The following is a 25,471-nucleotide window of genomic DNA, read 5'->3' on the forward strand; positions in this document are numbered from 1 at the left end:
AACACCCTCACTTTGTCACAGTAGAATCTCTACTGTGTGGAAACCGGCCGTTCAGTCCAAGAAGTCCACATCAACTCTCTGAAGAGGATTCCACCCATCTCCCTACACTATCCCTGTAACCCTGCATTTCCCATGGCTAATGCACCTAATCTACACATTCCTGGACACTATGGGCAATTTCTCATGGCCAGTGCACCTAATCTGAGCATCTTTGGACTATGGGAGGAAACCCACGCAGACATGGGGAGAATGTGCAAACTCCATACTGAGGGTGGAATCAAACTCTGGTCCCTAGTGCTGCAAGGCAACAACGCTAACCACTGAGTCACCATGCCGCAGTAGTAGCTGAAAGAGGCCACATATTTTCTTCCTTGAAACTATAAACTGAAATGAAAATTGGACAGAGATATCAGGAGAGTTTTGGCACTTGGTAATCAAATGTTGTATATGGTCGAGCTGTGTAATACAACATTGCTTTTGGAAACCACTAAGAGGGAGAATTCAAGACTGAATGGCACAGAGACTTTTTCGAGATAAGGACATTCTACCTGATTGGTTAAGCTGTAGTGCTAAAAAGCTGTAAGTGCTAAGGGCAATAGAGTGGAAGAAACATCCAGAGCTCAGTCTTTCTGTCTGTCTTTGTGTGGGGAAAAGGCAGGAAAACCAAGGAAGTGTTTATACAGGAAAAGACTCAAGTTCACTTGATGAAACATCAAATCGAAGAACAACAGTAATTTATTATCAAAAAATTCAAAAGGACTGTGAAGAAAACAACTTGTGGCATGAACTTTTGATCTTTGGAATTGAATTCAATTGATGCATTCAATTGGGTAATTATTTAGTTAGAAATAGTACACAAAGGTATAAGGAAAAAGCATTGGCAGCGGGGAATGATGCTCATTTGAGGAGCTGGCACAGTCACAATGGACCAAGGAACCTCCTTCTGCAGTGTAACATTTCTGGGATATTGTTTACCCTGTCTTTTCATCCATGATATTTATGTTAAAACATTTGACTTTCAGCTCTTTTCTCACACTCCTGTCTTGTCGATGCTGGACAGGTTTTGGGGATTTAGGAAGTGAGTTACTCACTGCAGGGTTCTGACCCTCCAACCTGCTCTTATTGCCACTGTGTTTATGTGACTAGTTCAGTTCAGGTCCTGGTCAGTGATAACCCCCAGAATGTCAATTGTGGGGCTTCCAACAGTGATAATGCTGCTGCTTGTTGGAGGGTTTTTTTAGACTCTGTTCCACTGGAGCAAACAGAACCTTTTGGCAATGAATTTTACTGTTGTAGGAGGCAGCATTGACCAGTGGGACTGATCCTAGAACATAGAATACTACAGCGTCATGCAGGTCCTTCGGCCCTCGATGTTGCGCCCACCTGTGAAAATAATCTGATGCCCATCTAACCTACACCATTCCATTATTATCCATATGTATGTCCAATGCCCATTTAAATGCCCTTAGCATCCGCGAGTCTACAACTGTTGCAGGCAGGTTGTTTTGCGCCCCATTACTCTCTGAGTAAAGACACCCACCCCTGATATCTGTCCTATATCTATCACCCCTCAATTTAAAGCTATGTCCCCTTGTGTTAGCCTTCACCATCCGACGAAAAAGGCTCTCACTGTCCACCCTATCTAACCCTCTGATTATCTTGTACGTCTCGAGTAAGTCACCTCTCAACCTTCTTCTCTCCAACGAAAGCATGCTCAGTTCCCTCAGCCTTTCCCCTAAAACCTTCCTTCCATACCAGGCAACATCCTCATAAATCTCCTCTGAACCCTTTCCAAAGCTTCCACATCCTTCCTATAATTCGGTGACCAGAACTGCACGCAATCCTCCAGGTGCGGCCTTACCAGTGTCGTGTACAGTTGAAGCATGACCTTGTGGCTCTGAAGCTCAATCCCCTTATCAATAAACGCCAGCACACCATATGCCTTCTTAACAACCCTATCAACCTGGGTGACAACTTTCAGGGATGATCTTTGAGTGGGGATGATGTCTAACATTCGAGATGGGAGAGGTGTGATCGTCGGATAGTTGCTCCAGGTAACCCGAGGATCCACCGATCTTCCTCCGAGGCTGTAGTACTCGATCAGAAAAACCCAACTCACCCAACCCTGCTCCGTGAAGAAATTCCTGGTGTTTGTTCCATCAGACTGACTGTAATTTGCATTCTAGTGTCAGAGGTGAACAGTTCCTCTCTGACTTACTCTTCATCTGACATCCTCCTTAAAAGTAAAGCCGTTCACACCTCTCTCATCTCGAATGTTAGGCATCATCCCCACTCAAAGATTCAGTCCCGCCAGTCAATGCTGCTCCTACCACAGGAAAATTGTGTTCTGTTTGCTCCAGTGAAACAGAGTCTAACCAAAACCTTCCAACAGACAGCAGCATTATCCCTGTTAGAAGCCCCACTATTGACATTCTGGGGGTTACCACTGACCAGAAGCTGAACTGAACTAGTCACATAAACACAGTGGCAATAGGAGCAGGTTGGAGGTTCAGAATTCCAATTTTCAAGGGAATCCAGGTCAGTGTTTTAAATCTCATCATTTCTCTCAACTGCTCCAGATTTCTGTAGAATCCATAGCCTAACTGCAGCTATTCATCATTTGAGAATAGACAGTATTGTATTATCTACAATATATGACATGTTGAAGAGGGATTTGGAGCTGCATTGAAATTGAGGTGAGCTTGATCCAAAAATGTCAATATCGCTTCACGATGGATTGACTGAATCCTGAATGGGATTATGGGAGGAGAAAAATCAAAATAATGTACTTAGTTGAAGGTCTGTTATTCATTACAAAACCAGACCTTCTGGAAACAAACATCAGGTATGCCAGCACCTGGAAGAGATGGGTCTTTGCAATTTAATATTACATGGATGTGGACATGGACTTGAACGGTTCAGGAAGGCAGCTCCCCACCACCTTCTCAAGGGCAACTGGGGACGGGCAATAAACAGCCAGCGATCCTCACATCCTGTGAGTGAATAAAAAATGTACTCCGTGATGATTAGGTTCGACCTTCTGCCTTGTGCAGTCAATGTACTTGATTGTATATATAATTGGACCAACAATGACTACAGTTGGAGTGATTGCAGGCTGTTGGAGCTGAGTCCACTTGATCAGGGGCTACAGGGAACATTTAGAAAGATTGTTATGAGCTTTATATCATAAGTCAGTGACTTCCAATGGTACATTCCTCAGAACCTGTAATCTTGTAAGATCCTCATTGTTGAAAAAGCAAATATACTTGAGGAAATTCTATTCTCCATCTTCTAGATATTCATTGGAGATCTTTGTCAATGTATATAAAAATAATTATATCCACCCTCACCCCAAAAAGAATACCCTGGCTCTGTGAATCTTAGTTGTAAACTGCTGACTCACTGGCAGCTGTCAGGGTTCACCAAACGCAGATCTTCGATGCTTTCAGTGTCCCTGGATTGTGTATGAACATAGAGCAGCGATAGGCCATTCAGCCCCTCAAGCTTGCTGCACCATTCATTAAGACCATGGCTGATCTGTTTGTAATCTCAGATCTGCGTCCTGCCTGCAACTGCTAATTTGCCACACCCTTGCTTATCAAGACTCTATCTACCTCTGCCTTAAAAATATTCAAGGATTCTGCTTCCACTACCTTCGTTTCAGGAAGAGAGTTCCAAAAACTCTCAACTTTCGGAGAGAAAAGCAATTCTCCCCACTTTTGGTTTAAATGAGCATTCCCTGATTTCTGAACAGTGACCCCTGCGTCTAGACTCAAGCATTTTATATGACAGAGGTGGGAGTAACTGTGCAAACACAGCACTCCCTCATTGTAACTGTGTTTTTCTAGACGACCTGGTGAGGGCATTTAAATGATATCTGCAGTAGATCAGTCGAGATTGGAAATCATTGTATCACACAACAACAGCTTGCATTTATTTGGCAGCTTTAACATTGTAAGATTGCTTGAGGCACTTCAGAGGAGTAAAATCAAACTAAAATTGAGGCCAGGCAATAAAAACTCATTTAGGGCACAGCAGGTAGCCATTTGGTGCATTGAGACTGTTGGAGGTTAAAAGAAGAGGTGACAGCTGATTAAAAAGCTGGGTTTTAAGGATTGCCAGAAAGAACAAGGCAGAAATTGAGAAAGGGAAAGGTTCCACAGGGAATTCCAGAGCTTAGGGGCTAGGCAGCTGAAGGCACAGCCACCAATAGTTATAATGAACAAATTGCATTTATATAGTGCCTTTCAGAACCACCAGCTATCTCAAAGTGCCTTGCAGCTCCTAAAATACTTTTCAAATGTAGTCACTGTGATTGAAATCAGGGATGTACAGGAAACAATGACTGGGCGAGTGGATACCTTGACGAATGCATGCCTCATCTATGGAAGACTATCCAATCGATTCAAACCCTTTCTCAGTCTTACAAAATTCATGGTTCCTTGTAGAGATTCCAGTACTGTTTTAGTTCAGTTTTCACATTAGCATGCACAATGCTTATTGTTTGAGGCTAATTATAGCACAGCAAGTAGACATCTTGCTCTCTTTTACTCCCTACAGAACACTGATGCTTCGAATCCTGAGTTGCCGAGGCTGCATTATCAGTTTCAAAGCTAAGGATCTGCTGCGAACTGTGCTTCAGCACTGTAAGGACAGTGTGAGCTGGAAACAAGGTACAGTAAATCGTAATACCCCAAACTGTGATTGTGTATAATAAGAATGTTGACTCATTCCGTGGATTTCATGGAAATTGTGAAATGCAGGATTGTCTGTGAAACTAACCTTCAAAGTGTTATGGAGTCATAGAGTCATACAGCGCAGAAACAGACCCTTCGGTCCAACCGGCCTGTGCTAAACATAATCTCAAACTAAACTAGTCCAACCTATGTTCTCCTGGCCCATATCCCTCCAAACCTTTCCCATTCATGAACTTATTTAAATGTCTTTTAAACATTGTAATTGCACCTGTATCTACCCCTTCCTCAGGAAGGTCATTCCACCCTCTTGTGGAAAATTAGCCTCTTATGTCTTTTTTAAATCTCTCTCCGTTCACCTTAAAAATGTACCCCCTACTCTTGAAATCCCACATCCTAGGGAAAAGATACCTACCATTAACACTAGCTATACCTCTCATTATTTTATAATCTTCTTTAAAGTCACCTTTCAACCCCCCCTATGCTCCAGTGAAAATGTGTCAACCTATCAAGGGCGGCACGGTGGCACAGTGGTTAGCACTGCTGCCTCACAGCGCCAGAGACCCGGGTTCAATTCCCGCCTCAGGTGACTGACTGTGTGGAGTTTGCACATTCTCCCCGTGTCTGCGTGGGTTTCCTCTGGGTGCTCCGGTTTCCTCCCACAGTCCAAAGATGTGCAGGTCAGGTGAATTGGCGATGCTAAATTGCCCGTACAGTTAGGTAAGGGGTAGATGTAGGAGTATGGGTGGGTTGCGCTTCGGCGGGGTGGTGTGGACTTGTTGGGCCGAAGGGCCTGTTTCCACACTGTAAATAATCTAATCTAATCTAATCTATCCAGCCTTTCTTAATAACTCCAACCTTCTATGCTTGGCAATGTCCTGGAAAATCTCTTCTGAACCCTCTCCAGCTTATTAATATCCTTCCTGTAACTGGGAGACCAGAACTGGACACAGTATTCCAGAAGAGGCCTTACAAATGTTCTGTACAATCTCAAAATGACTTCCCAACCACTCTACTCGAAAGGACTGAGCAATGAAGGCAAGTGTGCTTAATGCCTTTTTAACCACACTGTCTGTATGTGATGCAAACTTCAAAGAATTATGTACCTGCCCCCCAGGTCCCTCTGTTCTACAACACTACCCAAGCCCCATCATTAATTGTATAAGCCCTACCCTTGTTTGTTGTACCCAAATACAATACCTTGCATTTATCCAGATTGAACTCCATCTGCCATTTTTCAGCCCATTGACCAAGTTGACCAAGGTCCCTTTGTATTCTTCACTGTTTACTTTCTCAACAACTATAGCAAAATTGGTGACAATAAAATATGAATTACTAAGAAGGAATATTGTTTTACCACTTTATCACTACGATTGTGTTGCAAATGGGCATAGACTGCTTCACTGTCGGAGGAGTTGAGATTGATACTTCAAAATGTATTCTTTTATGGGATGTGGGTGTTGCTGGCAAGGCCAGGATGTTTTGACCATCCAATAATTGCTCTTGAACTGAGTGGCCTGCTCAGCCATTTCAGAGGACAGTTAAAAGTCATCCACATTGTTGTGGGTCTGGAGTCACGTGTAGACCAGACCAAGAAAGGACGGCAGATTTCCTTTCCTGAAAGACATTCATAAACCTAGTCGGGTTATATTGCAATAGGTTTATTGGAAATCTCAAGCTTCTAGAGTGCTGCTCCTTCATTAGGTGTAGTGACCGGATAAGGGATCAGCGATCTGAAAAGTTATGATTTCAAATAAATCAGTTGGAGTATAACTTGGTGTCATGTGACTTCTGACTTTGTCCAACCCAGTCCGTCACAGGCACCCCTACACCATAAACATAGTTCAAGGGCAATTAAGGAAGAGCAACAAATAACAGCTTTCACAGTGAAGCCCTCATTCCATGAAATAATAAATTGAAAACTCCATAAAAGGTACTGGCTCTGTTAGATTTAGCCCAGACCTTTAAAAAACAAATGTTTTTTGTGTTTTGTTGCAGCCAGTGAGTGGGAAATCCTTGACCCCAGGATTGCCGGCTGGTTGTTGGACCCTAGTGACAATGCGTCCTGCTTCAGGGCTTTGGTTCTTAAACACTGTGGGGATTCGTCAGCATTGCAATTGACAGAGGCTGCAGGAAACACAAAGGTTGGTCTGTGTGTAGTTCAGACAACATCAGCATGGTTCAGATGGGTGGTGGATATGTAGACTACTGGCCAGTTTGGGAGAGGAGGGCAGGATTTACTATACTGAGGGAAAAGGAAATAGCTATATACACACACGTGCGCGCGCACACACATGCACATATACATGCACACACACATACACACTCATACACGCATACATATACATACACACGCACACATATACACACGTGCGCGTGGACACACTCATACATGCACACACGCACATATACATACACACATATACACACACACACGCACATATACACACACACACACTCATGCATACCTATACACACACGCACACATACACACACGCACATACACGCACATATATACACACATATACATACACACACGCATATAAACAGATATACACACGCACACATATACACACGCGCACATATACATACACACACACACACACACAGGCCACAGCGTGAGATCACAAGAAATAGGAACAAGCATGGGGACCTTGAGTTTGCTCTGTCATTTAATAAGATCATGGCATCATCTGATTGCGGCCGTTCCTGCCTAACCCTCATTGCCCTTGACTTTCTTGTCAATCTATCTGACTCACACTTTAATATATTCAATGGCCACACTTTCACTGCCTGTTGTGAAATAGAATTTCAAAGACAAATGATCCACTGTGAAAATAAATTTCTCTTCATTGCAACTCAATGGCCCCATTCCCCCAAAACTGTTTTTAAACAGAGCCATCTCGTTTTGGATTCCCTCAGGAAGGAAACAGCCTCTCAGCATCTACCCTGTCAAGCCCACCATCAGAATATTATGTGCTTTCATAAGATCATTGCTCATTCTGTTGGCTTAATCTGCTAACCTCTCCTGATAAGACAACATCTTCATCCCTGAGCTTCCGCCCTACGTTGCATGACAAAAATCTGAGCAAAGATTAACAAAATGAATGATGGTAACCTGGGCAAAAATGAACAAACTCCAAGTTTGAAAAGGAATTAGAAAAGTTCAATTCTGGTCTCCCTGCTATAGGAAAGATGTTGCAAAACGTGAAAGGGTTCACAAAAGATATACAAAGATGTTGCCAGGGTTGGAGGATTTGACCTATAGGGAGAGGCTGAATAGGCTGGAGCTGTTGTCCCTGGAGCGTTGGAGGCTGAAGGGTGACCTTATAAAGGTTTATAAAATCATGAGGGGCATGGATAGGATAAATAAACAAAGTCTTTTTCCCAGGGTAGAGGAGTCCAAAACTAGAGAATATAGGTTTAAGGTGAGAGGGGAAAGATTTAGAAGGGACCGAAGGGGCAACTTTTTCACACAGAGGGTGGTTTGTGTATGGAATGAGCCACCAGAGGAAGTGGTGGAGGTTGGGATAATTCTAACATTTAAAAGACATTTGGATGGGAATATGAATAGGAAGGGTTTGGAATGATATGCGCCAGGTGCTAGCACATGGGACGAGATTAATTTAGAATATCTGGTTAGCATGGAGGAGTTGGACCGAAGGGTCTGTTTCTGTGCTGTACATTTCTAAGCCTCTTAACTTTATGAAGCGGAAAAAGAAACTTGCAAGACTATTAGGAAGGTTCTAGGAAATGGCACGAGCTAGATTTCTCTTTCAGAGATTCAGCATTGGTTCGATGGGCTGAATGGTGGCCTTTGAGCTACAACCACCTTTTATTCCAGGGCAGGTAGAGAGGAGCAATAAATGTTGGCCTAGCCAGTGATGCCTACATCTGTTTAAGAAACTTATAATTGCCGGGCAAACGGTACTGAGTAAAATAGCTCCTGATGGGCTTCATCTCAAAATTTTAAAATATGTGGCTAACCAGATCACTGATGTATTGGTTTTATTTTCTAAAGGTTCCATTAGATTGGAAAATAAGTAATGTCACTCTTTCGTTCAAAATGGGAGAGAGACAGAAAACAGGAAACTACAGACTACTGCAAGTTAGCTTAACGTTTGTCGGAGGGAAAATATTAGAAGTTAGTATTAAAGACATGATAGCAGGAAACAGATGAATTCAGGCAGAGCCAACATGGTTTCATCGAAGGTAAATCATGCTTAAGTGATTTATTGGCCTTCTTTGAAACTTTGCATGTGCTGTGGATAAAGGGAAACCAATGGGTGGACTGTAGATTTCCAGAAGGCATTTGATAAGGTGACACATCAAAGGTTATTGCAGAAAAACAACATTTGTGGTGTAGGGGCTAACATATTGGTATGGATAGAAGATTGGTTGGCTAACAGGAAGCAGAGCAGGCAGAGATAGGTCATTTTCTAACTGGCAAAAACTAATGTGTCACAGGGATCAGTGCTGGATCCTCAACTGTTTACTCTAATTACTTTGCTGAAAGGACCCAAGCCAAACTTGCTGATGGCACAAAGATAGGTCGGAAAGTGAGTTGTGAAATGGGTATACGGAGAGATATACATAGGTTCGGATTTGGCCAAAAATCTGGCAAATGGAGTATAATGTGGAAAAATATGAAATTGTCTAATTTTGGCTGGAAGAATAAAACATCAGGTGTATTAACTAAATGGTGAGGGATTGCAGAGGAGTTTGGGTGACTTCATGCATGAATTACTAAACATCAGTATGCAAATACAGCAAATAATTAGGAAAGCTAATTGCATGTTGTCAATTATTGTCAGAGGAATGGAATGTAAAAGCAGGGAGATTATGCTTTAGTTATACAGGGCATTTGGTGTCGAGAGTGTGGTGCTGGAAAAGCAGAGCAGGTCAGGCAGCATCCAAGGAAAGTCGACGTTTCGGGCAAGATTCTCACTAGGGACCAGCGGATAGTCTCTTAAACGGGATTATTGTTCATTAATTACACTATTAATTGCACATCTTGCCTCATTAAAATGCAACTTCCTACCCAACGCCACAAGCAAACTAGATGGCAAGAATGGAAGTCAGAGCAGGTAGCTGCTCAGTACAGCTCATGGCTGGTTGCAAAGAGCCTCAATGTTGACACCAGCATCTCAGGGCACACTCCATGGGTACCAGCCGCATACACCCAATATCCACGGAAGATTGGCATCTGACATACATCAGCCTCTAATAACTCTCGTGGAAAATCTCTGATCTACTTACAGCATGTTTCTTTACTTCAGTGAGGGCACAATGCCAACTATCATTGCAGTGCTGCAGCTCAGACACACGGATTCAACTCACGGACTGGAGAAAGCTGCATCTCTGGCCTGTTAGCCTGCTCTCTCAGCACTCACTCACTATGAGCCTACCACGATGTTTAGAGCATCCCTGCCTTTTTGTCTCTTGCTCCTTAGTTAGAGATACCATGCTCCCAATACTGTCATACCGATGTGTCATTAAATGCAGAGAGGAGGAGGCAATAGCCTTAGTGGTATTATCGCTGGACTGTTAATCTAGATACCCAGGTAATGTTCTGGGTTCAAATCATGCCAGCGCAGATAGAGGAATTTTAATTCAATAAAAAAAAATTAGAGTTAGGAATCTAACAATGTCCATGAATCCATTGTCAATTGTTGGAAAAAACCTATCTAGTCCACTACTGTCCTTTAGGGATGGAAACGGCCATCCTTACCTGGTCTGGCCTACATGTGAGTCCAGACCGATAGCAGTGTGGTTGTCAGGGCAGTTAGGGATGGTTGATAAATGCTGGTCAGACAGTGACACCATTCTTCCACGAATGAATAAAAACAAACCCCAAAACAAGGAAGATTGTCATGGGCAGCCTGCAATCCAACATGCTTGAAAACACCATGTCAGTGCTTGTATTGGTCAGAGTCAGAATCCTTTCCAAACAAGGGGTAAGGAGTCAAATGTCTGACAGCCTATCACGTGCCTTGACTCTTTTTGACCTATTATAGAGTCTATAGTGTGGAAGCAGGCCACTGAACCTTTAAAGACCATCCCATCCAGACCTATTCCTCATCCTGTCCCTGTAATCTTGCATTTTCAATGGCTATTCCACCTAGCCTGCACATCAATGGACACTATGGACAATTTACCATGGCTAGTCCACCTAATCTGCACATTTTTGGATTGTGGGAGGAAACCGGAGCACCCAGAGGAAACCCATGCAGACACGGGGAGAATGTGCAAACTCCACACAGAGAGTTCCCCAAGGGTGGAATTGAATCGAGTTCCCTGGACCTGTGAGGCAACAGTGCTAACTACTGAGTCACCATGCTGCCTATTAAGGGCATAAAAATTTTAAAAAAGGAGTAGGCTAATCATCCCTTAAAGCCTGCCTTGTCATTCTATAAGATTGTGGCTGACCTGCCCCAGGAATCAACTGCTCTTTCATGCAAGCTCCTTCAAGCCCTTAACTGCTCAATTTTCCAAAAAGATCAGTCTATATCTTTGTTAAGTACTCTGTGATCTAGCCTCCATAACTCTCTGGGGTAGAGAACCTCAGACATTCACGACCCTGAGAGAAGAAATTTCTTTGCATCTCAATTTTAAACTAATGTCTAATGTCTAATTAAATTATCAATTATTTTATAACTATGTCGCAGTTTGTGATTCTCCCACTAGTCAAAACATCATCTTAACATTGTTACGTACAGTGGTGAACCCTTCTGCTAATTAAACCAAACACCCAGAAAGGCTCACCTCGCCTCGTAATCTGTTAAAGTATGAATGACAGAGAACTCCCAACTTCCACTATTTAAAGGAAATTTTTTTTTTATTCTTTAACTCTACTCTTTAACATTAAACAACAACTATTTACAATTCTAAGCCTTCTTGCCCTTAAAGGTTTGTTATCACCTCCAACTCTATTGCAATATACTGTTCCAATAACCACCTCTATCAAAATTACATCAACTTAATTTTCAAAACCAGACAGCAGTGGTCGTCTCTGGTGTCCTCCTTCCTCTGGCTGTAGATCTTCCTGGGTCGTCTTCTGTCTTTTGCTGCAAAGATGTTTCATATGAAAAAGGTACCTTTGATACAGAGTGTTTTGCTTGCAGTCTCTCGCTAGGTGGCAGTTACTCTCACTGGCTAACTTTCAAAATGTCTGCTTCCTTATACCCCTAACATCGGATCGTTTCATTGGTTCGAGGTTGGCAAAAACAATAAATTCAAATTCGATTGGGTTTTAGTATCTTGAGGCATAATTTAAACTGGTTGGTTAAACTCGAACTGTTGTGAAAACAGCAACCAAAACTCAGCTCTTTTTTCACAGCCAAATGTTACATATCTTCAAGTTTCTAGTATGCACCGAGACGGTCAGTGCAGAACAGCTTTCACTCTTGCTTAAAGTTACAGTACATGCCTTCAACTTCATAACAATATCTAACCTGCCAAACTCCCTCAGAATCTTATATGTTTCAATAACAGTACCCCTCAATCTTCTAAACTCTCATGAATAAAGGCCTAACTTGTTTATTCATTCATGCTAAGTCAACCCCTTCATCCAAGGAATCAGCCTCGTGAATCTCCTTTGAACTGCCTCCAATAGCAGTATACAGAGGAACCTCAATTATCCAAATGACACGGGTGGGGAGTATTTTGTTCAGATAATCGAATGCTAGATAACACAGTTTAGCCAAGCATCAGGATCATGTGATCTTGTTCGGATAATCTGAAATTCGGATTAATTGATGTTCAAAAAATCAAAATTCCTCTGTACACCTTTTTTATACTGACACCCTGTACAGTTGTAATGGGACTTACCTATTTTTAAAGTCTAACCTTGAACAATGAAGCCCAAAATTCCATTTGCCTTCTTAATTCTTTATAGCACCTGGATGTTAACGTTTTGTGTTTCATGCACCAAAACTCTCTGCATCGCACTCTCTCCATTTAAATAATAGTCTGCCTTTTTATTCTTGCTGTCAGAGTGAATTACCTCACATTTTTCTACACTAAGCTGCCAAGTCTTTTCCTACTCTGTCAACCTATTCATGTCCCTCTTTCAGATTCTTTATCTCCTCATCTTAACATGCCCTCCCACCTATTTTTGTATCATCAGCAAATTTGGATACATTGCATTCTGGCCCCTCCTTTTAGTCATTAAAGTCAATAATAAGTAATTGAAGCCCTACAACTGATCCTGTGTAATCTCTTTTTACATGGCATGTTATTGAATGTCTTTTGGAAATCCATATACACTACATCTACTGGTTCCCCTTTATCAACTCTTCCCTTTTGCAAAACAACGGTGATTCTGTTTGATCCCATTAAGCTTTTCTAAATATCATACTGTTACTTCCTAAATAGTTGGCTGTAGCATTTTCCCAGTGACAGATATTAGGCTTTCTGGCTGGTCGTTTACTGCTTGTTGTCCCTTTCCCTTCTCAGACAGGGACATTGCATTAGTAGTTTTCCAATCTGCTGGAAGCATCTCCCCCTCATCCAGAATCCACTGAGTTCTGGAATCTTTTGAGCAAAGCCTCCACTTTCTCTGCAGCTACTTCCTTTAAACTTGGATGCAGGCCATCAGGTCTGTCATTAATCAAACTACTAGTTCGTCAAATACTTTGTCCCTTGTGACAGAAACAATTCCAAAACTTTTTCCTGCCACAGGGACCTTGTTATCTTTGGAATATTTCTATTCATCCTCCAGCATGAGGATGAATGCAAAATGCTTATATAAATTATCTGCTATTTCCCCTGTTCCCCAGTCACATCCTCCAAGGCTCTCACACTCACTTTTGCTACCTTCGTTGTATATGTCCACTGTAGGCACGGTGATTCAGTGGTTAGCGCTGCTGCCTCACAGCACCAGGGACCTGGGTTTGATTGATTGTACCCTTGGGTGGCTGTCTGTGTGGAGTTTACACATTCTCTCCCTATCTGTGTGGCGTTTACATATTCTCTCCCTGTCTGTGTGGAGTTTACACATTCTCTCCCTGTCTGTGTGGAGTTTACACATTCTCTCCCTGTCTGCATGGCGTTTACACATTCTCTCCCTGTCTGTGTGGCGTTTACACATTCTCTCCCTGTCTGTGTGGAGTTTACACATTCTCTCCCTGTCTGCGTGGAGTTTACACATTCTGTCCCTGTCTGCGTGGAGTTTACACATTCTCTCCCTGTCTGTGTGGCGTTTACACATTCTCTCCCTGTCTGCGTGGCGTTTACACATTCTCTCCCTGTCTGCATGGAGTTTACACATTCTCTCCCTGTCTGTGTGGGTTTCCTACGGGAGCACCGGTTTTCTTCCACAGACCAAAGATGTTAGGAGGGTTGGCCATGCTAAATTGCCCATAGTGTCCAGGGATGTGGAGGCTAGATAGATTGGCCATGGAAAATGCAGGGGTTTAGGATAGGGTAGTGGGTGTGGGTCTGGGTGGGATGTTCTTTGGAGGGTGGGTATGGAATCGATGGGCTGTTTGGCCTGCTCCCACACTGTTGGGCTTCTGTGATTGTATCAAAACTCTCGCTGTTTGATTTTGTATTTCTTGTTGACTTACTTTCATTATAGTGTACTTACACTTCATGGACTGCAGTGGTTGAAGAAAGAGCTTAGCACTATCTTCTTCTGGAGATGGGCAATAAACTCCAGCCTTGCTTCTCGCCCATGAATGAACTGAAAAAACATGGCCTCATGCTTTGCCACATTGAAACCCATCTGCCACAATTTTGTCTCTCCATTTAATCTATTGTCATACCTAATTTTATGTTCCTGTCTACACTGTTCACTGTGCTACTCATCTTTGTGTCATTAGTAAAACCTGGCTTTGTGGCCGTATACTGTGTAAAGTCATTAATTAATGACTCGAACTGGGCTCGTTCTGTGCTGTGTCATTCAATGATTCCATCTAATAGCGAAGGACTCCTGGAGGCAGGGAACGATTCTGGTCTGAACAGTAAAAATCAGGTTTAGAAGAATAATCGCGAGCTGAACCAGTACTAAAATAGATTGATACATTTGCAGAGGCTTTAACACAATCAGAGAATTCAGTTGCCTTGATGATGGTCCCTAAAGCTTTGTCTGTGTGACTTACGACATCTTCCTTGATTATGTTAGCAAACACAGTTGGAGCCAACTGATACATTTTGTACTGGTACCTGAACCAGCTGATGACAGAGTCCTTGCTCTCAGCAGTGTGGTACATATTGATTAATATATACTGTATCAGTAATTAGAGACAATATGAGCATGTTGGTACCAGCTCCTAAATAGATTAGCTTGTCAATTAAAGACCTGTTGTTTTTCATTCATCTGTTGGTTATTTTATTGACATTATCATTGGGGAAGGAGTCATTGATACTGCAGAATGTGGATTCTGGATCAGTGGTGCTGGAAGAGCACAGCAGTTCAGGCAGCTTCCAAGGAGCTTCAAAATCGACGTTTCGGGCAAAAGCCCTTCATCAGGAATAAAGGCAGTGAGCCTGAAGCGTGGAGAGATAAGCTAGGGGAGGGTGGGGGTGGGGAGAGAGTAGCATAGAGTACAATGGGTGAGTGGGGGAGGAGATGAAGGTGATAGGTCAGGGAGGAGAGGGTGGAGTGGATAGGTGGAAAAGCTTCAGGGCAGAGGAAATGACCTGGGAGTTGCAGTGGGAGAGGGACTCCCTGAGATTTTTGTGGAGAGAGGAGGAAAACTTCTTCAAGGCAGGCATCCTTGCAAGAGGATTCACAGTAGGGTTAAAATCAATGAGGTAAAAACAATGACTGCCCGAAACGTTGATTGCGAAGCTCCTCGGATGCTGCCTGAACTGCTGTGCTCTTCCAGCACCACTAATCCAGAATCTGGTTTCCAGCATCTGCAGTCATTGTTTTTACCTCGATACTGCAGAATGGTCTATCGGATGTCTTTGTAGTTAGAATTGTGGAATTTAGATTAGATTAGATTAGATTCACTACAGTGTGGAAACAGGCCCTTCGGCCCAACCAGTCCACACTGACCCTCCGAATAATAAGCCACCCTGACCCATTTCCCTCAAACTAATTGACCTAACACTATGGGGCAATTTAGCGTGGCCAATTCACCTAACCCGCACATCTTTGGACTGTGGGAGGAAATTGGAGCACCCGGAGTAAACCCACACAGACACGGGGAGAATGTGCAAACTCGGCACAGACAGTCACTCAAGGCTGGAATGGAACCTGGCACCCTGGTGCTGTGAGGCAGCAGTGCTAATCAGTGAGCCACCATGCCACCAAGTTGTACAGTTGTACAGCATGGAAAGAGGCCATTTGCCCCATCCAGCCTGTGCTAATTTAGTCATCCTCTCTCTACTCACTCTCCCAAGCAATATTGTTTCTCGGTGACTATTTATCCAATTGAAACTTAATCTATTTCTGCCACCTTTTCGCGCATCACACACCATAACAGCTTGTAGCCGAAGAAAACTCTTCTCGTCTCCTCTTATCTTCCTTTGCCATTTACCTTAAACCTGAGTCCTCTGTTTACCGAACCTCTTGCCACACCTTCACCTGATTTAAGGCATCAAAGTTCCGACATCCTTCCATCTATGAAAGGCCGTGGACATACTGCAGACATATCCATTACAGAAGAGCTGTCTTCATATAGCACCTGTTTACTGATGGCTAAGGAATCCAATCCTTGACAGGCAGGTTCTACCAGAAGCAGTGACCAAGTGTTGTTGAGAATTGTTGTTTTCGGTGTTTGGTTTCTGTTGCGAAGTTCCTTGGTCATCACTCAAGCACACAAGAAGTGTTGCCGTGCTCCTCTGTTCACACCCAGAGGCAACTGCTGATGTCTAGGGACTTCCTGTTAAACTTGCAAGTGTTCTTGAAGCAGCACTATTGGCACTCCACTGACCGCTTGGCTCTGGTTATCTCAATGGTTTGTGATTTTGAACACACCTCTCAAACCTCCTCACTTTCTCTGCTCTAAGGTGAACACTACTGGCTTTGGTAGTCTTTCCAGATAACTTCCCTCATTCCTGTTACTGTATGGGTTTATCGTACCAGTGAAACCATCTCTCTGCGATGGGGAACCCATTCATTCCCATTTCACCTGGTGCTGTGCCTCGTGACTTTCTGAGCAAGTCATTGGAAATTTGTAGTATGTAAACTGGACACAAAGATCATGTGCCAAGTGAAACTCAGCAATTTACAAAGGTATACTGGTCATAAGGCCTAACTGGTCCATGTCTCTCTCAAAACTCCTCTCATCGGTAATCATTAATCAGTAACCACCAATGTAACTGAAATAAGTCCATCACCATTTATTTACAAATGCACAGTACATGGACCCTGACCAGCTAGCTCAGAGTCAGTCCTTAGGGTGATGAGAGTCCCTGAGACTCCTATTTATATCTGTCAGCCAAGGCTCCCTGACTGGCTCCAATCAAGGACCTCGCATTCAATGAGATCCACTTGGCCAACCTTTTTCTAATCACTACAGTAATCCTCAATTCCCTTCTCCTCATATCCTTATCTAGCCTCACCTGAAATGCATCTAAAGCATGTGTTTCATCGATTCCCTCTGTTAGTGCGTTTCACAGTCTCTCTGCTCAGTGAGTTCCTTCCTTTAGTAATTGATCGTAGATGTGGGCATCACTGACTGAGCTAGCATTTATTGCCCATTCTGATTGCTCTGTGAGCAGCCTTCTTGAATCACTGCAATTCTTGTTGTTCAGGCCCACCCAGTCCTTTTGGAAAGGGAGTTCCAGGATATTTGCCACACTGAAGAAATGGTGACATAGTTCCAAATCAGGATGGTGAGTAACAGGACAGGAACTTGCAGTTGTTGGAGTTCCCATGTGTCCGCTGCTGTGCTCTGGGTGGTAGAGGCTGTGGGTTTGGAAGGAGTGGATGGTTATGGATGTGGTGCCAATCAGGCAGGCTGCTTTGTCCTGGATGGTGTCAAGCTATTTTTTGGAGCTACAACCATCCAGGCAGGTGGGGAGTATTCCATCACACTCCTAACTTGTGTCTTGTGGACAGGCTTTGGTGAGTCTTTAAGGTGAGAAGGGAAAGATTTTAAAAAGACTTAAGGGGCAACCTTCTTCATGCAAAAGGTGGCGGTGTATGGAATGAGCTGCCAGAGGAGGTGGTGGACGCTGGTACAATTACAACATTTAAAAGGCATCTGGATGGGTATATAACTAGGAAGGGTTTAGAGGAATATGGGCCAAATACTGGCAACTGGGACTAGAATTGTTTAGGATATCTGGTCAGCATGGACAAGTTGGACCAAAGGGTCTGTTTCCATGTTGCCCATCCCCATGATTCTACGAATCTGGAGGTGAGTTTCTCACTGCAGCATTCCTAGCTTCTGACTTACTGTTGTAGCCACTGTAGTTCAGGTGAGTTTCTGGTCAATGGTAACCCCAAGGATGTTGATAATTGGGGATTCAATGATTGAGTGTCATGGGGCGATGGTTAGATTCTCTCTGACTGGAGTTGCTCATAGCCTAGCATTTGTGTGGTGCAAATGTTACTTGCCACTTGTCAGCCCAAGCCTGGATATTGTCCAGACCTTGTTGTATCTGACCCAATAACTCCTTGTGTGGTTTGGTGTCATGTTTCGTTTGAAAGTGCCTTGGGATTTCTTGTTATGTTGAAGATTTTATATAAGTATAATTTGTTGTTGCACCTTAGTCTCCTCTTCTGCACCATGTTATGGTTAGCAGGGTCCCACAGATGTCATTAGGAAGCTATTGATACCACAGGGCCATGTTACTAAGGCTCCTTATCTTAAGCAGATGGTCACTCAGAGGAGTTCTGTAACTTGGCAGCTGGTGAGGAACTGAGTGGCAGGTGGGAGGTTAGCCTTTCTCTGGCCTGGTGAGAAATGGGTTCAAATTGCTGCTGTTACCTTTTGTTCTCTCTGAATGTGGTGGTGCTGATCTAATTTTTAAGTTTTGTTCAGTTGCAGGATCTCTGTGCTGGCCTCCACCTTCTGCATCAGCTCATGATGGATCTTCATGCTAAATTACAGGCAAGAATTTCATTAGTTAAACAAAATGTCCTTTTATCTGCTGTTAGTTAATGGTGCCAATTGCTCACCAAGCCTGTCCCAGATAGAGCAGAGCCCAACATAGTAATGGAGCTGGTTAAAAAAAAATGACAGAGTACCTGCACATCAGGCAAATGTACAGGAAGATCCCATTATGTAATGCAGAACACTGAAAGATAATGTGAAGCCTAATTGCATTTCTTTTAGATAAATGGTTGCTTCCCCTTTGTAAATTCCACCCATTACTGAGTTAGGATGGGGCATTTTTTTTAAGCTTAATAAATCTTTGCATATTTGATTTTGGAGACACGTGCATTTGCAGAAAGAGGCCATTTAAGTTTGCTTTGCCATTCAGTGTGAGCATGGCTGATCTGATAATCTTCAATGCCACTTTCTGCCCTTATTCATATCGCCCTTGATTCCCTAAAAGTCTGCCTACCTCAGCCTTGAATATACTAATGACCTAGCCTCGACAGCCCTCTGCAGTGAGAAATTCCAGAGACACAGAAGAAACTCCTCCTCTTCGCTCTTAAATAGGCATCTGCTTCCCCTGAGATTAAATCCTCTGTTCCTAGGATTCTCCCACAAGGGGGAAAACGTCTCCACATCGACTGTGTTAAGTACCTGAGAAATCTTATCTGTTTTCATAAGGTCTCCTCTCATTCTTCTAATTGTCCTCGTGCCTGCCCCCACTGCCAATATATCTTACCTTGGATAAGGGTATCAGAATTGCTCACAGCCTTCAGCTGTAGTCTGACCAGTGCCTTATATAAGTTTAGCAAAATCTCCCTACTTTTATACTCCATTCCCTTTGAAATAAAGGTCAATGTTCCATTACCCTTCCTTGTTAGGCACTGAACTTGGATGCTAGCTTTTAGTGATTTATGTACAAAGACTTTCAAATCCCTCAGTTTCTTGGCTTTCTCCAGTTGTTCCACATGCACCCACCTTCATATCATGTTCCTAAGCATGTTGAGTTAACAAAATCTGTCTACCACAAATTAAAAATGAGCAATTGATCCAGCATGAACTGTTGTTTGTGGGAGAGAATTCTACAGTTTTTGTTGCCTTGGAGCAGTATGTACTGCAGGTTAGGGTTGAGTTGTGGTGTTGGCCGCACAGCAGGTTTGTGATGCTAACAGCAGAGGTTCAGTTCCTGCCCTGAATCCTGCAATCTCTCCCCTCGCTTGATGTGTGGTCTCCCTCAGGATAAACCACCACCAGTCATATCTCTCCCTCTTTCTCTCTCTCTCTCTCTCTCTCTCTCTCTCAAGTAAGAGCATGGATCAATGTGCAGGTGGGGGAGGGAGTGGGTGGTGGTTAGGGGAAGGCAGAAGGTGTTGACGGCAGAAGTCTGGTATGACACATCCTTGTGGCTGGGAACCTATCTGAAGCCAGTTGATAAAATCCCCTAAGGTAGGACGTGGAGCCAATCCACCATGGTCCCCCTCTGATTTTACTGCTCCCTTCCCTCTCATGATCTGTGATTGAAGCACCACACAGAGAAAGACATTCGGTGATACGCAGGGGCTGGTTCTGTACAAAAACAAGCAATATGTTCAAGTCATGTGCCATTTTTTGAATTAATCAGGAACCTACATTATCATTTCCCATGGGAATGCATTCTCCAATCAGAGTTGACTTACCAGCCAATCAGCAACATTTTCTCCTGCAGAAGAAAGTGATAGAGTCATAGAGATGTACAGCATGGAAATAGACCCATCGGTCCAACTCAACCATGCCGACCATATATCCTAACCTAATCTCGTCCAGTTTGTCAGCAATACACCCATATCCCTCTAAACCCTTCCTATTTATATACTCAACAAGATGCTTTTTAAATATTGGAATTGTCCCAGCCTCCACCACTTCCTCTGACAGCTCATTCCATGCACACACGATCCTCTGCGTGAAAAGGTTGCCCCTTAGGTCCCTTTTATATCTTGCCCCTCTCACCCTAAACCTATGCCCTCTAGTTCTGGACTCCCCCACCCCAGGGAAAAGACTTTGTCTATTTATCCTATCCATGCGCCTCATGATTTTATAAGGTCACTGCTCTGCTTCTGATGCTCCAGGGTTAACACCCCCAGCCTATACAGCCTCTTCCTAAAGCTCAAATCCTCCAATGCTGGCAACATCCTTGTAAATCTTTTCTGAACCCTTTCAAGTTTCAAAACATCCTTTCAATAGGAAGCAGACAAGAATTCAATATTCCAAAAGTGGCATAACCAGTGTCCTGTACAGCCGCAACATGACCACCCAACTCTGATACTCAATACTCTGACCAACAAAGGAAAGCATACCAAATGTCATTGTCACTATTCTATCTACCTGCGACTCTACTTTCAAGGAGCTATGAACCTGCACTCCAAGGTCTCTTTGTTCAGCAACATTCCCGAGGACCTTACCATTAAGTGTATAGGTCTGCTCTGATTTGCTTTTCCAAAATGCAGCACCTTGGGGATCCTTGTGTTTGGTCCTGTGATGAAGCTGCTCCTTTCACAAAGTTGTGTTGTCCTTGTTTTTTTTCATAAGTGTTTTATGATATCAGATCCGAAATATCTGGCAATGAAAGGGGAGTGGCCAGTTCTCCCAACTCAGCTTTCCTCTGGTTTGGTTTATAGCAGGCTGGCTATTCAGAGCAGTCAGTCAGTCAGTTTTGAGGCTGCTGGTCCAGGAAACAACTACATGGAAGAAGATGTTCCATGCTGAATCCCTCTGCCATCTCTCTTTCTCCTGTAAGACCCTGTGTTTGATTTTACCTTTTGTGCCAAGGGGTGTTCATAGGGATTGTTGCAGGAATTTGGAACAGCGTCATTAAGGTGGGATAGTCTGTTGGGTTTTGGATAGGTTAAGTTATTAGGTATTCTGTTCTCTTTTGTTTGTTTTATGATTCAGTATGTGGATGTACCTACTAGAGAAGGTGCAAAACCTGACCTCGTCTTGGGAAATAAGGCAGGGCAGGTGACTGAGGTGTCAGTGGGGGAGCACTTTGGGGCCAGTGACCATAATTCTCTTAGCTTTAAAATAGAGATGGAAAAGGATAGACCAGATCTAAAAGTTGAAGTTCTAAATTGGAGAAAGAACTTTCAAAAGCTGATTGGGGGCAAATGTTTGCAGGTAAAGGGATGGCTGGAAAATGGGAAGCCTTCAGAATGAGTCCAGAAAAAGTATATTGCTGTTTGGGTGAAAGGGAAGGCTGGTAGGTATAGGGAATGCTGGATGACTAAAGAAATTGAGGGTTTTGGTTAAGAAAAAGAAGGAAGCACATGTCAGGTATAGACAGGATAGACCGAGTGAATCCTTAGAAGAGTATAAAGGCAGTAGGAGTATACTTAAGAGAGAAATCAGGAGGGCAAAAAGGGGACATGAGATAGCTTTGGCAAATAGAGATAAGGAGAATCTAAAGGGTTTTTACAAATACATTAAGGACAAAAGGGTAACTAGGGAGAGAATAGGGTCCCTCAACGATCAGCAAGGTGGCCTTTGTCTGGAGCTGCAGAAAATGGGGAGGTACTAAACAAGTATTTTGCATCAGTATTTGTGGAAAAGGATATGAAAGATATAGACTGTGGGGAAATAAATGGTGACATTTTGAAAAATGTCCACATTACAGAGGAGGAAGTGCTATATGTCTTGAAACGCATAAAAGTGGATAAATCCCCAGTATCTAATCAGGTGTACCCTAGAATTCTGTGGGAAGCTAGGGAAGTGATTGCTGGGCCTCTTGCTGAGATATTTGTATCATCGATAGTCACGGTGAGATGCCAGAAGACTGGAGGTTGGCTAATGTGGTGCCACTGTTTAAGAAGGGCGATAAAGACAAACCAGGAAACTATAGACTGATGAGCCTAACCTCAGTAGTGGGCAAGTTGTTGGTGGTAATCCTGGGGGACAGGATGTACATATATTTGGAAAGGCAAGGACTGATTAGGGATAGTCAACATGGCTTTGTGCGTGGGAAATCATGTCTCACAAACTTGATTGAGATTTTTGAAAAAGTAACAAAGAGGATTGATGAAGGCAGAGCGGTAATTGTGATCTATATGGACTTCAGTAAGGTGTTCGACAAGGTTCCTCATGGGAGACTGGTTAACAAGGTTAGATCTCACGGATTATAAGGAGAACTAGCCATTTGGATACAGAACTGGCTCAAAGGCAGAAGACAGAGGGTGGTGATGGAGGGTTGTTTTTCAGACTGGAGGCCTGTGACCAGTAGAGTGCCACAAGGATCAGTGCTGGGTCCACAAATTTTCATCATTTACATAATTGATTTGGATGTGAGCATAAGAGATATAGTTAGTAAGTTTGCTGATGACACCAAAATTGGAGGTGTAGTGGAAAGTGAAGAAGGTTACCTCAGATTACAGCAGGATCTTGATCAGATGGGCCAGTGGGCTGAGAAATGGCAGATGGAGTTTAATTCAGATAAATGCAAGATACTGCATTTTGGGAAAGCAAATCTTAGCAAGACTTATACACTTAATGGTAAGGTCCTAAGGAGTGTTGTTGAACAAAAAGACCTTGGAGTGCAGGCTCATAGCTCCTGGAAAGTGGAGACATAGGTAGATAGGATAGTGAAGAAGGCGTTTGGTATGCTTTCTTTTATTGGTCAGAGTATTGAGTACAGGTGTTGGGAGGTCATGTTGCGGCTGTACAGGACATTGGTTAGGCCAATGTTGGAATATTGTGTGCAATTCTGGTGTCCTTCCTATCGGAAAGATGTTGTGAAACTGGAAAGGGTTCAGAAAAGATTTACAAGGATGTTGCCAGGATTGGAGGATTTGAGCTTTTGGGAGAGGTTGAATCGGCTGGGGCTGTTTTCCCTGGAGCATCGGAGGCTGCGGGGTGACCTTATAGAGGTTTGTAAAATCATGAGGGGCATGGATGGGATAAATAGACAAAGTTTTTTCCTTGGGGTGGGGGATTCCAGAACTAGAGGGCATCAGTTTAGGGTGAGAGGGGAAAGATATAAAAGAGACCGAAGAGGCAACTTTTTCACACGGAGGGTGGTACGGAATGAGCTGCCAAAGGAAGTGGTGGAGGCTGGTACAATTGCAACATTTAAAAGGCATCTGGATAGGTATATGAATAGAAAGGGTTTGGAGGGATATGGGCAGGTGCTGGCAGGTGGGACTAGATTGGATTGGGATATCTGGTCGGCATCGATGGGTTGGACCGAAGGGTCTGTTTCCATGCTGTACATCTCTATGACTGTATTTGGTAGTCTTGCAAATAAATTCTGTTTTGTTTAAAACTAAGTGTTTGGAGCAATTGCATCACTTCTGGAATATTCACATTACACCTGCTCAAAACAACGAGCAAAGTTAGGTCTGGGCTACTTTCCTGAATTGTTTTGAGGGGGTCTGGCCTGGTCCAGATGCATTCAAGACATTTCAGCAACTCATCTCTCTTCGCTGAAGTAACCCATTACGTATTCAGTCACCAGCTCTTATCAGCAATGATAGTATTGTGGTTCTGATCAAGGTTTCTGTTCTGAATTCCACAGGCCCATCACCTCTGGAAGCTATTCTGCACAGTTGAGCTCCGACTGATCCCCATTTTGGCCGGTGAGCATCGAGGTGTTGTCCGTTCGAGTGTCATATGGTGTTCATCTCTTTATCACTTTTTTAAGATTTGATCTTCCTCTCTGCCTGATCTTCGTGGACAGAGAAATAACTCCCTGAGGCTTAAAGTAAATGCAAAATACGGAAATGCTCCAAAGAGGAATCATATTGAAACATTAACTCTGTTTCTGTCTCCTTGGATGCTGCCTGACCTGCTGAGTTTTCCCAGTATTTTCTGTCAGTATTTCAGAATGCATTGAGCCTGTTCTGCTGCTAATCATTTACACCATAGCTGATTTGTATCTCTACTTTGCCTCAGTTCCATATCCTTGAATGCTGGGGAGCAACTTAGTCAAATGGAAAGTTGCCATTATACCACAAGAAGGTTGTTCACAATTTTGAAGGTGAAGACAAAGCAACAAATCATTGCCAATACTTGATCATGACTAACCTGATCAAGAACCATCTTTAACATTAGGAGAATGAACTTTGAAGTTTCAACTCCTTGAAGCCACATTGATGCAAATGATGGACAGAATGACGTTGGTTAATTTTACTTCATCCTATATTACATGAATCTAACTACATTAAATGCTGAAATATCTAAGGTCACATTGGTGATTCGATACAACTGTATTGATGGTAATTGATGGACAATGGGGAACATTCGTCAACAGGTCTTGCCAGAGACACCCTTCTCTTATGAAAAAGGAAAAACAACGAAAGGAATGAAGGGATTTGGGGATGGTGTGAGAAGATCCCTTTGAGGTAGAAGATCAGCCATGAATCTGGTTGATCTAACACAGCAGGCTAGAGCATTCAAATCACCTACTCTAGTTCCTATTTTCCTCGATAAATCCTATCAAAGAATTCCATCCTAAAGTAAAGTAAGGATACAGCAGTTTGAGGTGTTTTTAGAACATGAAAAGGTGCTATACAAATGCACATCTTTTCCTTTCTGAAAATGTAAACTATAAATATTAGGTTCAGTGATAAGATGTGTCTTGTTTATTCACAGTGATGGAAACCTTCAGAATACATGTCAACAAAGAAGATCTGAAGAGAACATCTGAACTCCTCGGGGTATCCAGATTAGTTTTGTAATGCTTTTTGAAGTGCACTGTGCGGTGGATAATTGAGTTTTTCTCAGTGTTGTTCACTGATGTTGCACTGATTTATA

At 43.0% G+C, this 25,471-nt stretch overlaps 1 protein-coding gene across 1 annotated transcript in view; it reads left to right on the forward strand.

The window, feature by feature from the left end:
* poln (polymerase (DNA directed) nu) overlaps positions 1 to 25,471 on the forward strand; it is a 319,906-nt gene that overhangs the window by 47,799 nt on the left and 246,636 nt on the right. The window contains exons 7-11 of the mRNA XM_043704174.1: positions 4,561 to 4,673; positions 6,693 to 6,838; positions 18,638 to 18,706; positions 24,234 to 24,294; positions 25,310 to 25,374. Of these exons, the coding sequence (XP_043560109.1) occupies positions 4,561 to 4,673; positions 6,693 to 6,838; positions 18,638 to 18,706; positions 24,234 to 24,294; positions 25,310 to 25,374 (454 nt within the window). The remainder of the gene's footprint in view (positions 1 to 4,560; positions 4,674 to 6,692; positions 6,839 to 18,637; positions 18,707 to 24,233; positions 24,295 to 25,309; positions 25,375 to 25,471) is intronic.

Source organism: Chiloscyllium plagiosum, chromosome 2 (assembly GCF_004010195.1).
Source record: "Chiloscyllium plagiosum isolate BGI_BamShark_2017 chromosome 2, ASM401019v2, whole genome shotgun sequence".
Taxonomy (NCBI): Eukaryota; Metazoa; Chordata; class Chondrichthyes; order Orectolobiformes; family Hemiscylliidae; genus Chiloscyllium; species Chiloscyllium plagiosum.